Raw genomic sequence first — 12,496 nt, 5'->3', positions numbered from 1 at the left:
GTAAATTACTATTATCAGAAACAATATTTACCATTGTAATGCTAGTTTAATCACTTATAATCACCGTGATGATGATGATGATATAGGGCCTAATGCCGATCACTACAAATTACTTGCTTTTACTAATATTTTTATGATCCATTATTTAAAAACAAAATACGGATGGTGTAAGATACATTAGATATAGATTGACTGTTGATTAACAACATATAACTATAATTATCTTCAGATAACGCAGAATACTTTGGTGTCGATGCTTTTACGGGAAAAATATACATTAAAGATCAATTAGACCGCGAAACTACAGATTCATTTAACCTGACGATCGAAGCATTCAACATAATCCAATCTTACATTGATGATGATACGGAATTTGAAAAAAATACAACTAACGTGCTAATTAGGGTTTTAGACGTAAATGACAACGAACCAAAGTTTGATCAAGAATCCTATAAAACGTATTTTACGAACTACAATGATAACATTGGAGTTGATGTATTGACAGTCCACGCAGAAGATGTAGATCAGGTAATGTTAAATTGAATAAATAAAACTGATTGGAGAGTTTGAACAAAATTACAAATAATATAGAACTATGAGAAACAGGCATTTAAACTACGTTCAAACTGATCGCTAACTATGACACCGCGTGTTACTCACTAAAGAGCGGGCATAATAGGGAGTGACTCTTATTAGCAGTCTCTCACAAAACTGGTATGAATGTATTAAAAAGAATAGAGAAAACGTGTCAATAATTTGAAAAAAGCTCAATTTTAGGTTGTAATTTCAATACAGTATAAAATGTTTCATATTTTTGTACAATATAGGGGTTCAATAGTATGTTGGTGTATTCATTAAGTGCAGAAGATTCAAGTCTGGAATACTTTACTGTAAACAAATCTACGGGAGTCATTACCACTAAACGCATGTTTTCTCCAGAACTACTCGGAGAGTTGGTAAGATAACATAGTAATCAATTAATTTATATTATATAAGTTTATTTATTTTGCGAAATATGTGTATATAGATTATTATTATTATTAGATTATATTGTTTAAACAATGTCATTAAACGTTTGATATTCGCAGCCAACGTTTAGCTTGGTAGCACACGCTGAAGATCAAGGATCACCACCGAAGTCAGATAAAGTTGGAGTTGAAATTGTGTTATCAAAACCAGGCCAGCCTAAATTTAATAAAAGTACACCAGAAAAGCAAACGTAAGCAAACACTATTATTATGACAATCACTGGTGCTTAGAAAAACAACAATATCAAAAGAGTAAGAACGAGGAATGTATCCAGTGGCCTGTTCACACTTACGTGAGATATTTCTCTTAAATAAAAGTATTTCACTTAACTCAATAAATATTTAAGCATTTTTCTTAAAAAGAATCCGGTATGATAAGGGTTTAAATTATATTCAATTCGATAGGAGATTTTCTTAATTTTAAGGATGTTTCCCTTAGCCTAAAGTGTGATTGGTATTTTTTCTCCACACAACAAGCCTCAATTAATTTTTTATTAAAAAAAAGATATTATAGTTTATTCACCCAGTATTATTACAGTATTTGTTGTTGGATAAGTTTGAAAGGAATACAAATAACTAACTAGAAAGAAAATATTGTGTACATAGGTTGGAAATCATGGAAGAATCAACGGATCAAAAACAGTTTCCAGCAGCAGAACTTCCTGATGAAAATCGAAATGAAGGGAATGTGACCTATTCTATTACAGGGGGAAGTGGTGTTGGTAAGTTTTTCACATTCAATTTGAAGAAAAAAAGAATGACTAGAATTTAATTCGTCACTTTGGAATATATAGAATACGGTATTAGGGGCCTATATTCGTCAATTATAAACTATTGTAATTTATGTGTGCAATATATTTTTTATTTGTATCATCGTGTGTAAATTTATTGGTTGAAACAGCAAGAGTGAAATCGCTAATTTTACTCTTCTTTGGCCTACATCATTTTTAAATATCATGGAAACCTTTTGTTGCTGTTGAGGAAATCTATTTATTTTTGTATAGGCTATATATTACGGTTTTTGTATTGCTACCGTTCTTCTTGAATAAATAGCATATTACGCCACTTCATGTTACGGGTTGTGGAATGTATTGATAAAGCTAATAATAAATGGTATGCCTTTTGACTACTGAACGCATTGTAGTGACCGAATAATTTAGAAGATTATTATTTTTTTTTCTTCTTCTTCTTCTGGTAGATGATTTCTGTATACCCGACCCACTAGTTAACATCTTGAGACCAATTTATGAACTAGATCGAGAAGCAAATGCCTCATATACTTTGATAATAGCTGCTGAATTCTGTAACTATACACTAAACGAATGCTCTAATCTGACGAGTGATTGCGAAACGGAAAGTAACGATTTGAAACACGTCGCTGCACTTCAAACATATCCATCTTCTGGTAATGTAGCGTAGCTTTCTCTCCCTCTCCTCACGTTTGTCATATCTGTGTACCATAGAAAGGCCGAGCCGTCTGTGTAGTCGAGTGGATTAGACCATGGACTTTACATGTTGATGTATGAAGTTCGAATCCCATGAGCAACCTCTTTTTTACTTTATAGTGAGAGAGAGATTATTTAGAAGGTTACGTTTAGTTATATTTTTGAAGTAGTCCCCAACTAATGTACGAAAAATGAAATTGCGGACTGGCCTTATCTGTCATTAATTGTGGCGAGAAACGACTAAAACTATATTTCATATAATGAAATTAGTACTGTACTTTGTTCTTTTCTTAACATGAACTATGATTTGTTTGAATTTAGATACTGTTTTAACTTCAAATGAAATTTTGCTAACTATCATTCTTGAGGATATTAACGATGAACCACCAACAATTGAAAACGATAACATTGATGGTTACATTATTGCTGGTGTCCGAGATGACACCGAATATGGTTATGAGCTATTTCAAGTTCAGGTTGGTGAATTTAATAGTATTAATTCGCAAATCTAAAACCCTTTTTATATATTTTGTTTTACGAGATTGAAAGAGATAATGTATACCACTGCTATAAAGTTCCCGATTATCAGTGATACATACTACAATATTTTCTCAGTATCATAGGAATGTTTGGTAATACGGAATTTGATTTGTAGGCCTATCACATCTGATACCTGTATCATGTAAGGTTAGGTTATTAGAGATATGAGTTTATGGAATGTGATACAATACAAAAACAGGTTTACCCAGTGTTAAGCTAAACCATTGACCTTGAATTTGTTGACTGTATAACATACTTGGGTCATGTGATTTGTAACTCTATGAATGATGATAATGATATAAGAAGCAGTATCGAGCTATGTATCAGAACTAATACATAATGCATGCAAATGTTCCGTTGAAGTGAAATTTCAGTTATTTGAAACGTATTGCGTTAATGTATAATGTATGACTCTATGGAGTAAATTCAATGAAGGTACTGTGAACTCATTTAGAGTTTGCTGTACTTCAACAATCCAACCTACATCAGTGTTGTTTTTTAGGATATTGTAGGTTGGTTTTATGGAAGTTGCATATATTTTTAATTTTCGGGTGTAATTGTTTCTTTTTTTGTTTGTATGATTTATATAGGGATGTAATATCCGAAATAAAGAAATAAATGAAGGAATACTAATTGATAGGCCTGCACTGTGAAACATATGTGATTTTGTAGCATGATATTTTCCTGTACTGGACAAATTTAATACAGTTCTGATATGTTTTTACCCCGTACATTTGTATTGACTGTTTTAATTAACCTACAGGCACAAGATAAAGATACAACGTCCAAGCTAGAGTATAGCATGTCACCATCTGACAACAGCTTGTTTATGATTGATTCAGACACTGGACAGGTATTTGGTAAGGGGTTTCTGTACAAGGACATTGATTACTCTAATCCAGATAATTGGAAGAAACAAGAATTTGAGTATACCATACAAGTAACGGATGAGAATAGTACCGTAACTGGAGAAAGTACAACAACAACCAATTCGAAAGTACGTTATGGGAAGGCAACTTGTTTTAGACGATTTTTTATTTTTTATTATTCAATAAAGTATGTAAGTAAAGTAACAAAACCATTTATTTGGGTTTCGATCTGACAAAAATGTGACTTTGACTTTTTATTGCAGTTCTAGGCCTAGTCTATTATATTTCCATATATCTTTACGGTACCAATAAACTTGTTTATTTTATATTTGTTTTCGTTTTTCATAGATTAGAATCTTGTCGAGGTTTGAGCACATTCTGTTGATTTTCAACAAATCAGTTGAATCTATCAAAGATGAGCAACAATATATTGTTAAGTAAGTGCGAATATCTTATTAATAACTATGAATTTATATTGTGTGTGCTTTAAAATGTTAATTAGCTTCTGATTGTTATATAAATTATAATATATAAATTTCTAAATTAAAAAAATGTACAATACCACGTAAAGCACTGACTGTTTTGTTCTTAAATTTTTTACAGAGATTTAGAAGACAATTTTGATGTAAATATATTTGTAGAAAGTATTTCGCCACGTACAACGTATATGCCAATTGAGGTTGATTCTGAAAAGTAAGTTGAATAACTTGGCCATGCTTTACAAGTGTCTGATTGTACCTTATTATTATAACAAAATAATTAAAGAGACAAGAACGTTGATCCATTCAGTCTTTAAACAATCGCGGTCGTATTTTACAGCAACATTTATTTTACACCAAACGTACAATTGGTAAAGTTGTAGCCAAGCAATACTCCGTTTGTGTTGACGTTTTAAATGATTTGATTTGGAATACTGGAACACTTTATAAGCCGCTAAATATTGTTCAAAATCCAGTTATTTTTTTCTTAAATGATAAAAGATACTAAGTTTAAAATTAATTTTCAGATCTGAAATGATGGTGATAGTTTTATCAAATGAAGGACGTTTTTATACTTATGACGAGTTTAAAAAGTAAGTACACACTATTTGTATTAATAATTATTTAAAAAAATCAAATTGATAATATATCACTTATATGTCACTGATGAAGGGCTAGTGTTGCCCGAAAGCTCTGCTAACTTTTCTGGCTGTTTTACTTTATCGTTTTGATTTAGCTTTTCGCTTTTTTTTGTATCTCCATTGAGATCCAGCCACTGTTACCCACAGCATTGTCATTTTTTCAGTTATTTGCCTTTGGATTTATATATACTATTATTAATACATTTTATTTTTCATAGCTTAACTTCTTGTGATAAAGAAAGTACAAAGGATATTGATGATTGTAAACTGGTTCCAATCCAGAAATTGTCCTCAACACAAAATGATGTCCTAGGATTGGTGATGATTGTATTTGCTTCCACTATTCTAGTTGGTTCCTGTATTCTATTATATTTCATTGTATATTCATTTGAAGAGTAAGTTACTGTTTTTATAATTCGTATTTAGGCAGTGTGATGACAAACGAATCACAAATTGACAATTATCCTAATCCCCTAACATTCTCCATTTTGATTTCAAACTCTACGAGTTTGAGAAGCTTGTCCATCCGAGGATCACACAACTACAGTAAGTGATCCTAAGATGGACAGCTTCTAGTAAGCAAAACCTTCAAACAGTGGCAACCGTTTGTATACCTAACACCAGAAGGCATGATGCCATAAAGGCACTTAACTCAAGCTTTAAATCGTTTGATTCAGCAGGGCCTAATGGGAACAACGATACAAGAAGGGGAATCGTTTAAAAAAACAGATCAATTTTCCTTCGCAATTTACCATCTAGGCCTAACTTATAACATTTATACTATTATTCAGGTATGAACAGGCAAGGAGGAACAATGTATTACGTGAAAGCATGATAAGGAAGAAACATTATGTAAATGGTGTTAGGAATTTTGCTTTTGAAAATGAATCCGATATAAGTGAAGGAATGGAAGTTAAAAAGAGGTAAGCCAATCGTAATATTACATGCTTATACTAAAACCATGTGTACGGAATTCAGTTAAGGTTCTTGAGTGAACATGCGACATTCTACACGTATCCTTTCTATTGGCTTACCTGGTGTAGAATAGTCAATGAACTTTGGGATGTTCGAATCCAATAGCCGGGTGGACGCATGCCCTCTTAAAAAAGTTAATTCGGCATTTAATTAAGTTATACCAGTACGCGTGTATAACATCATTGATGCTAATAAATAAGTACTAAATGACGTGCTTTCATTTCAGTAATACATTAAAGACAGATGTAGATGAAGTTGGACAAGATATGGTTTATAGAGAAGATGACTTACTGATTACTAGTCCTACTACAAATGTGACTGAGAACGTTTATGAATCAATGGTGAGAGTTAACATTATTCTTATGAATGTAGGCTATTCCTGAGCACAGATTTAAAAATATGCTCATGTCATGATGCTCGTTCTGTTTTACTTCTGATGAACAACAATATTTTCTCAAAAAATAAATGGGGTTATTTTGTTACAAAGGCTTATATATTATAATAAACATTACAAGTTTTCAACCCAGAGCAACCCTTTAAAATATTATCCTTTAAGGATTTCATTATAAAAACACACTTTTTCTTTTTCAGGAACAACTAACAGAATTTCAAAATGAACACGATGGCAACGATGATAACTTTGATCCTAGTACCATCGATTGGGACAATGCCATTGTTCCCATGACTCCAAATGGCACTAGAAAAACCACTGTCGCTCGAGTTTACGTTGACAGTGGTAAGGGTCACGGGTTCAATTCATTTGGGTATGGTGACGATGGTTTGACAAAAGAAACTAATAGCCGAGACTTAACTGAAGGAGAAGACGAAGAAGAGGAAGAAGAAGGAGCTGATGATGAATACAGTGATTCATTCATCATTGCACCTGGTACCATCGACGGGACAACTGATGATGAAACCATCGTGTCAGAAGACCACGAGGTGTTTAGAGATTCACCAGATAAGGTTGGCACAGACCACAAAGACCATTCAGGCGTTATTATAGACGATGACACTGGTGAATTTGGCAAGAAGAAAACGTCAAATGATTTCGTTTCTATCCCCATGAGTTCTGAAAGTTCTTCTGATATTCCAGATGTCGAGTTAAAGAAAGTTCATTTTATGGATGACGTTCAAGATGATGACGATACGGAAGATGACATGACAGCTCTCTAAGCCATGTTTTATGTCGTATTCAGACCGAAATTCTATTTTTTTCTTTTTTTTCTTATTGCTTTCTTATTTTTACTTGTTTTCCTATAATCACGTGTGTTTGCTTAATTGGTTAATTGCGTAAAATTCGGTATTGTTTCAAGTTCTAAAATGATAACTATTTTAAAATTAAATTGTTATCAATATTATTTAGTTTATAAAATACAGTAGTTCAGCCCCTATAGTTTGACGTGTTAGGCCTAATTAATTATAGATAAGCCGAATTCAAAATGTCAGTGGAGGATTCACCTGTTTTGAGGGAGACTTTCTTCAAGATTTTGGCTATCATGTAGGCCTACGTTTGTTGTTTTTTTACTTCACAGCTTAAGTAGTATAATAGAACATTTGTAAAACACTTTAATAACCATATGTTTTTGTAAAGACCCTCCAATCATTAACGCACTCGTGAAATGATAGTCACATGCTCATCTTGAGGAAGCTGCTAAGTGCTTAACCTTCTTCTTTATGCATCATACATGTAGGCCTATGTATCACAGAAAAAAACTTTGAATGTGTATTAGGTCCTTGGTAGTTGGTACTGTGTCTCTGTATCCATATGTGTGTGGCATTCTCATATCATTTTAGTTTTGTTCGGCGCTTATTTTAGAGAGAGCATAAATCTATATAGAGAACATTATTTCAATAAAAATAAAGTATATCATAACATATTTTAATTATTTTATTTCATATAATCTATTTTAAAACATAATTCTCCATTGTATACAATTTAATCAAAAAACAAACAATGATTGAGGTAGGTTTTCGTCAATAGTGACTTTGAAAAGTCCTAAGTAGATTTTTATATGATATTAATTTAATATAGGCTTAGTTTGTAGACAAATTAAAAATGTTTATGTCATGATAATCCTGATAGTATTGTTAAAAACATTGACTGGCCTCTGTGTTAGTCACAATAAAATTGATATGATTGGACTCTATTTATGTTGAATAATCGTTATGCTTTTAAGTTCAAGTTCTTGATTTTATTCGAACTGCATGACTAATCCCGATCCTTTTAGCGCTTTTTCGAGTATCATATCATATTGTTGACTCTGAGCAACAGTAAATTCGTTTTTCCAATCACCAATTGTTCCTGGTAAAATATAAAATATATGTTTAAAAAAAAACATTTAACAAAATATTTAGGTTATTGTGAATTTGAACTGTCTCAATTGAATAAATGCCCGTCGTTTATACAACGGACGATACTGAACGACGAAATATCGCTGTCGCTGGAAATATAAAAAAAAAATTAAAATCATGTCATGACCAGCAATAAAAATAACATTGATATGTATCGTCGTTGTTGTAGACCTATGGAATAGCCTGTTGTTGTCTGATTCTAGTTGCTGATTGCGGCGCTTCTGCTGTTGCCCATTGCCGCTGCAGCGCTGCTGTCAGTCGGGCTGTTGCCTGATTCTAGTTGATGATTGCGGCGCTTCTGCTGTTGCCGCGCTGTTACCCGTCGCCGCTGCTGCTGTCAGTCGCGGTGTTGCCTGATTCTAGTTGCTGATTGCGACACTTCTGCTGTTTTGCCGCGCTCTTGCTTGTTGCCGCTGCTGTTGCTTCCGTCACTTACAATTTCTTTGAATAAAACGTAATATTGTCAAGTTAGCCTACCTTTCCTCACAAATGATCCAAGTTTAGCCGCACTAGTTGTTCCGCTTCGGTAGTGTTCGGAATCCATTGCTTCTTTGGTTTTTTTTAATGATGAATTTTCAACAACTTTATTTAGTAAATCTTCTGTAACTGCTTTTCCAACAAATTTTGCAATTTTCTTGACTGCTTCATATTTGTCCTAAATGTATAAATACAACATGAATGCAGAGTGCTGTTACGGTAGAGTTTTTTTTATTATCTTCACTGCTTAAAATAACGTAGGCCTACTATAGGGAATCATTTTCATAGGACGTAATTACCAACGAAACTTGACGGCATATCAAGGCCGGCTCGCGCACACGCATTGGTATTGTCGGGAGCCAGCTTTGCGGACACAAAGGCTCCATGTATAGGTTCTAAGCACATACCATTTTCATTTCCTCAAACTTTAGGAACAGAACATTTTCGTCGGCTCTACGTTTCCAGAACGGTAGAACGTGAGAATGCCACGGTCCTATATGTGCTGGAAAAAAATCCGATAAGATAAATAAAACATAGTCAACTTTATTTGTACTTGAAATGAAACGTATCTGAAATATTGATAGTTAAGCGATGTAGGCCTACTATTAAAATCAATTATATTAGGCCTAAGTAAAAAAACACTTATATTACGACTTCAGGGGAAAAATCAAAGTCGCCATAGTCGGAAAAGAATTGTTTTTACCTTTATCTGACATGTATCTTTCTATAAAATCATTCCATTCAAAATCTTTGCCAAATGCTTTCATGGATGGTTGTATGAAATGGTAAAACGATACAGCCGCGTCTTTTGGGTTACGAGCAACATAAATTACCTGCAAGGTAAAAACATAAACACACTATTAATGTTGTGAACATTGCTCCCAAAATATCGGCGAAGAAGGAGGTGAAGCAAACAGTTATAGGAGCTTGGAGCAATCATGTGTATATTGGTAAAATCAATGCGTATAATAACCTAATCTCCCAATGTACTGGAGACGCAACACGACAAGCACGTAACGCAAATTAAGTGATTTGACCAATCGAAAGCGATGAATTATTCGACTAAACTTTTGCTTGTCATTGGTGGTCAACACGTTTGCGTTGCGCCTCAAACGTCCTTGCGGTGCGTTTCTCTAGTTGGAAGAAACAAGCTTAAGTAACACGAATCACGCCTGACAAAAACAGCAGCTTATAGAAATAGTCACTTAGACTGCAGCAGCATTGATATACCTTTGCTTTTTTCTCAAACACTTGTGTGGGTAGAAGATGGAATGGAAGGTGGGTAACAATCATCCTCGGTGATGGTAAACTTCCGAAGTATTCGTGGGTGTGTTGTGTACTGCCATCTGCTTGAGGGACTGATACTCCAAATGGCCCTGGTCCACGAGGAATAGATTCAGTGTGCTTGTTTAATTGAGCAAAATCACCATCAAATTGTAATAAATTTAACATTTGCATGGTAAAATGTGTTCCTAGAAGAACAAAATGTTATGAACATATTGCTCATAAAATTGCCTGACCACCATATAATAAGTTAATTAACAACATTTATAAAATACAATATCTTTGGTAGGCCTAAATTTTCAAGTTAGGCATAATGTATTAAACACTTTAGAAGTATAGAAACGAAGTATTAGAGAGTTCTAGTTTTGTTTCATATTGGAGATTGTGGAATAGTAGGACGTGGGTATGTAGGTCTATACGCCTTATTTTTATCCAGTGAAGTGAATATTTAGAAGGACATTTTCATGCTGCCTTAGCCAGCTACATCCCAAGAGGACTACTCATTCAGAAGCTATAAGCAAGCAGCAGTTATAGTTCTAGAGGCTGACGTTTTTGATAATTTGTAAACTAGGACAGGTCATGCTAAAATTACAATCCCCAAAGCACGTCTGGGAGAAGAGGTCTATGAAACAATTTGCTGATAATACAGATTGTATAGATGCATGTAGACAGTAATCTGTAAAATCATGTTCAATAAATAATGACTTTGTTCTTGCTGTCAACCTAGGCCAGTAGGCCTATTATAATAATTCACTGTAAAATAATCAAAACATTATTTATGGTATTTACAATGAGTCCCATTTTAGATTTTACTGTCAATCTAGACCGATATTATAATACTGTAATTCGATGTCCGATAATCATTGAATTATTATCAAAACAGTCCATTTAATAGTAAAGTGTTTTTTTTATACAGTATTTTTAGTTTTCAATTTCAATTGCACAATTATGACATATAACAAAGTATGAATTCTTGTTGTATTTTACTTCAAATACAAAAGTACATTCATTTCTGTAACAAAAAAATAATATTTATTCATGTATAAAAAGAGAAAAAAACTTTTAATTATAACCCAAAAACCATTGTCTGACAGACCGTAATTTAAGTATTTTTTATTTTAAATTACATTTTTTTTCAGGTAGGCCTAAATAATTGTTTGGTTAACGTGAACAACTATTATGTGAAAATAATATAAAATCACACATTCAAAAAGAAATTTGAAATAAAAAATATTTTTCAGCGGGACAATATATCTTTAAAAAAAAACTACGTCAACGAGCGAGCAGCGTTTTTTGTAAGAAATATTCTTGTTTTATAGTCGTTTGTGTTACTATTGACAGCTTAAAGGGCAGGTCCGGAGATAACATTTGTATTTGTAAGGTATAAAACCTTTGTTACAATGTTGATTAACCATCTCCATTTGTTTACTGTGAGGCAGTGAAGCAGAATAAGCACGACATTTTAACCCCGGAGATCCTTTTTTTAAGCACAACTAAAGATCCAACACTGCTCCTGTTGCAAAGAGCTATCACTCACATTAATTTAAGCTCCTGTAACTCACTGTAGTAAATTAGTAATAATTATACAGTTGTGTATGTGTTATCATCAATATTATTGACGTATTTTTATACTACTGTACATTTGTGGGTGACAATTAATCATTTTATATATCGACTCTTGTACTCACCAGACTTTGGATAGGTACAAAGCCAAACATCATCGTCTTTTACCTCAAAATCTTTTACTGGACCTAACAAAACATCTTTCTTGACAAACACAGGCAACTCTATTCCTTCGTAGTTCCACGTATCAAATGCGGCTTTCATGTGGTCCATTTCGAATGTTGTTTTGTCTCAAATACAAAATGCAGAGCTTCTATAGACGGTATGACTTGATCTCCCTCTTAAAAAGTAGACAATTCCACACACAATTGTCGTATTCGATTGGGAACTTTCGTTGTCAACGTAAAGATTCGTTGAGTACTTTTTGTATTCGAATTGTAAATTTGTGCTCAACAGAAAGTCATTCGAATAGAAAACGTTGACAACGAAAGCTTTTTCGTTAAGAACAATCTCAAAAGAACGGAAAAACTGTACTCAACGGTGAAAGTCTAAATCGAATACGACAATTAAAACAGTATGGAGCGCGGAGTGTGCCTACAACCTTCTTTTGTGTAAAAATATTATGGCGATTATATTATGTTTTTGTATCTTCCTTTTTGTGAGCTTAAACTTAAAGATGTCCCTTTGACTAATTCCGAAAACATTTTAAAAAAAGATTTCGAAAAAAAGTAGGTCATTTTGAAGTATCATAATAATTAGTCGAAAAAAAAAATCATTTAACTGAAATACAGACGTTTTTTGTTCAAAAAATAACTTTGACTTCCAGTCAAAGTTTTCGATCAA

The 12,496-nt window shown here is 33.1% G+C and overlaps 2 protein-coding genes across 2 annotated transcripts; one reads left to right on the top strand and one right to left on the bottom strand.

Annotated features, from left to right (window-relative positions):
* Window positions 1–223: 223 nt before the first annotated feature.
* On the top strand, window positions 224–7,847 carry LOC140051090 (uncharacterized). The gene is made up of 14 exons (XM_072096182.1): window positions 224–528; window positions 828–956; window positions 1,089–1,219; window positions 1,635–1,750; window positions 2,227–2,433; window positions 2,795–2,949; window positions 3,777–4,010; window positions 4,231–4,319; window positions 4,486–4,575; window positions 4,889–4,954; window positions 5,221–5,397; window positions 5,794–5,925; window positions 6,204–6,318; window positions 6,569–7,847. The coding sequence occupies exons 2-14, from the start codon at window positions 840–842 to the stop codon at window positions 7,148–7,150; spliced, it is 2,211 nt and encodes a 736-aa protein (XP_071952283.1). The 5' UTR covers window positions 224–528; window positions 828–839; the 3' UTR covers window positions 7,151–7,847.
* Window positions 7,848–8,004: 157 nt separating this feature from the next.
* Window positions 8,005–12,162, bottom strand: LOC140052222 (sulfotransferase 1C4-like). The gene is made up of 6 exons (XM_072097687.1): window positions 11,779–12,162; window positions 10,037–10,278; window positions 9,510–9,639; window positions 9,214–9,308; window positions 8,807–8,984; window positions 8,005–8,279 (listed from the first exon to the last, which is right to left on the bottom strand). Exons 1-6 carry the CDS (start codon window positions 11,924–11,926, stop codon window positions 8,170–8,172), a joined length of 903 nt encoding a protein of 300 aa, XP_071953788.1. The 5' UTR covers window positions 11,927–12,162; the 3' UTR covers window positions 8,005–8,169.
* Between the last annotated feature and the right edge of the window lie 334 nt (window positions 12,163–12,496).

The sequence above is a fragment of the Antedon mediterranea genome, chromosome 6 (genome assembly GCF_964355755.1).
Source record: "Antedon mediterranea chromosome 6, ecAntMedi1.1, whole genome shotgun sequence".
Taxonomy (NCBI): Eukaryota; Metazoa; Echinodermata; class Crinoidea; order Comatulida; family Antedonidae; genus Antedon; species Antedon mediterranea.
This window is presented reverse-complemented; position numbering and strand designations above follow the sequence as displayed.

Excerpts from the sequence above, each read along its gene's own strand:
- LOC140051090 (XM_072096182.1), top strand. The coding sequence starts at position 840 with ATGTTGGTGTATTCATTAAGTGCAGAAGATTCAAGTCTGGAATACTTT. Across the intron at positions 2,434-2,794 it reads TCAAACATATCCATCTTCTG|ATACTGTTTTAACTTCAAAT; the intron begins GTAATGTAGCGT and ends GTTTGAATTTAG. Across the intron at positions 4,955-5,220 it reads ACTTATGACGAGTTTAAAAA|CTTAACTTCTTGTGATAAAG; the intron begins GTAAGTACACAC and ends TATTTTTCATAG.
- LOC140052222 (XM_072097687.1), bottom strand. The coding sequence starts at position 11,926 with ATGGACCACATGAAAGCCGCATTTGATACGTGGAACTACGAAGGAATA. Across the intron at positions 9,309-9,509 it reads AAGATACATGTCAGATAAAG|CACATATAGGACCGTGGCAT; the intron begins GTAAAAACAATT and ends ATTTTTTTCCAG. Across the intron at positions 8,985-9,213 it reads AGTTTGAGGAAATGAAAATG|GACAAATATGAAGCAGTCAA; the intron begins GTATGTGCTTAG and ends TTATACATTTAG.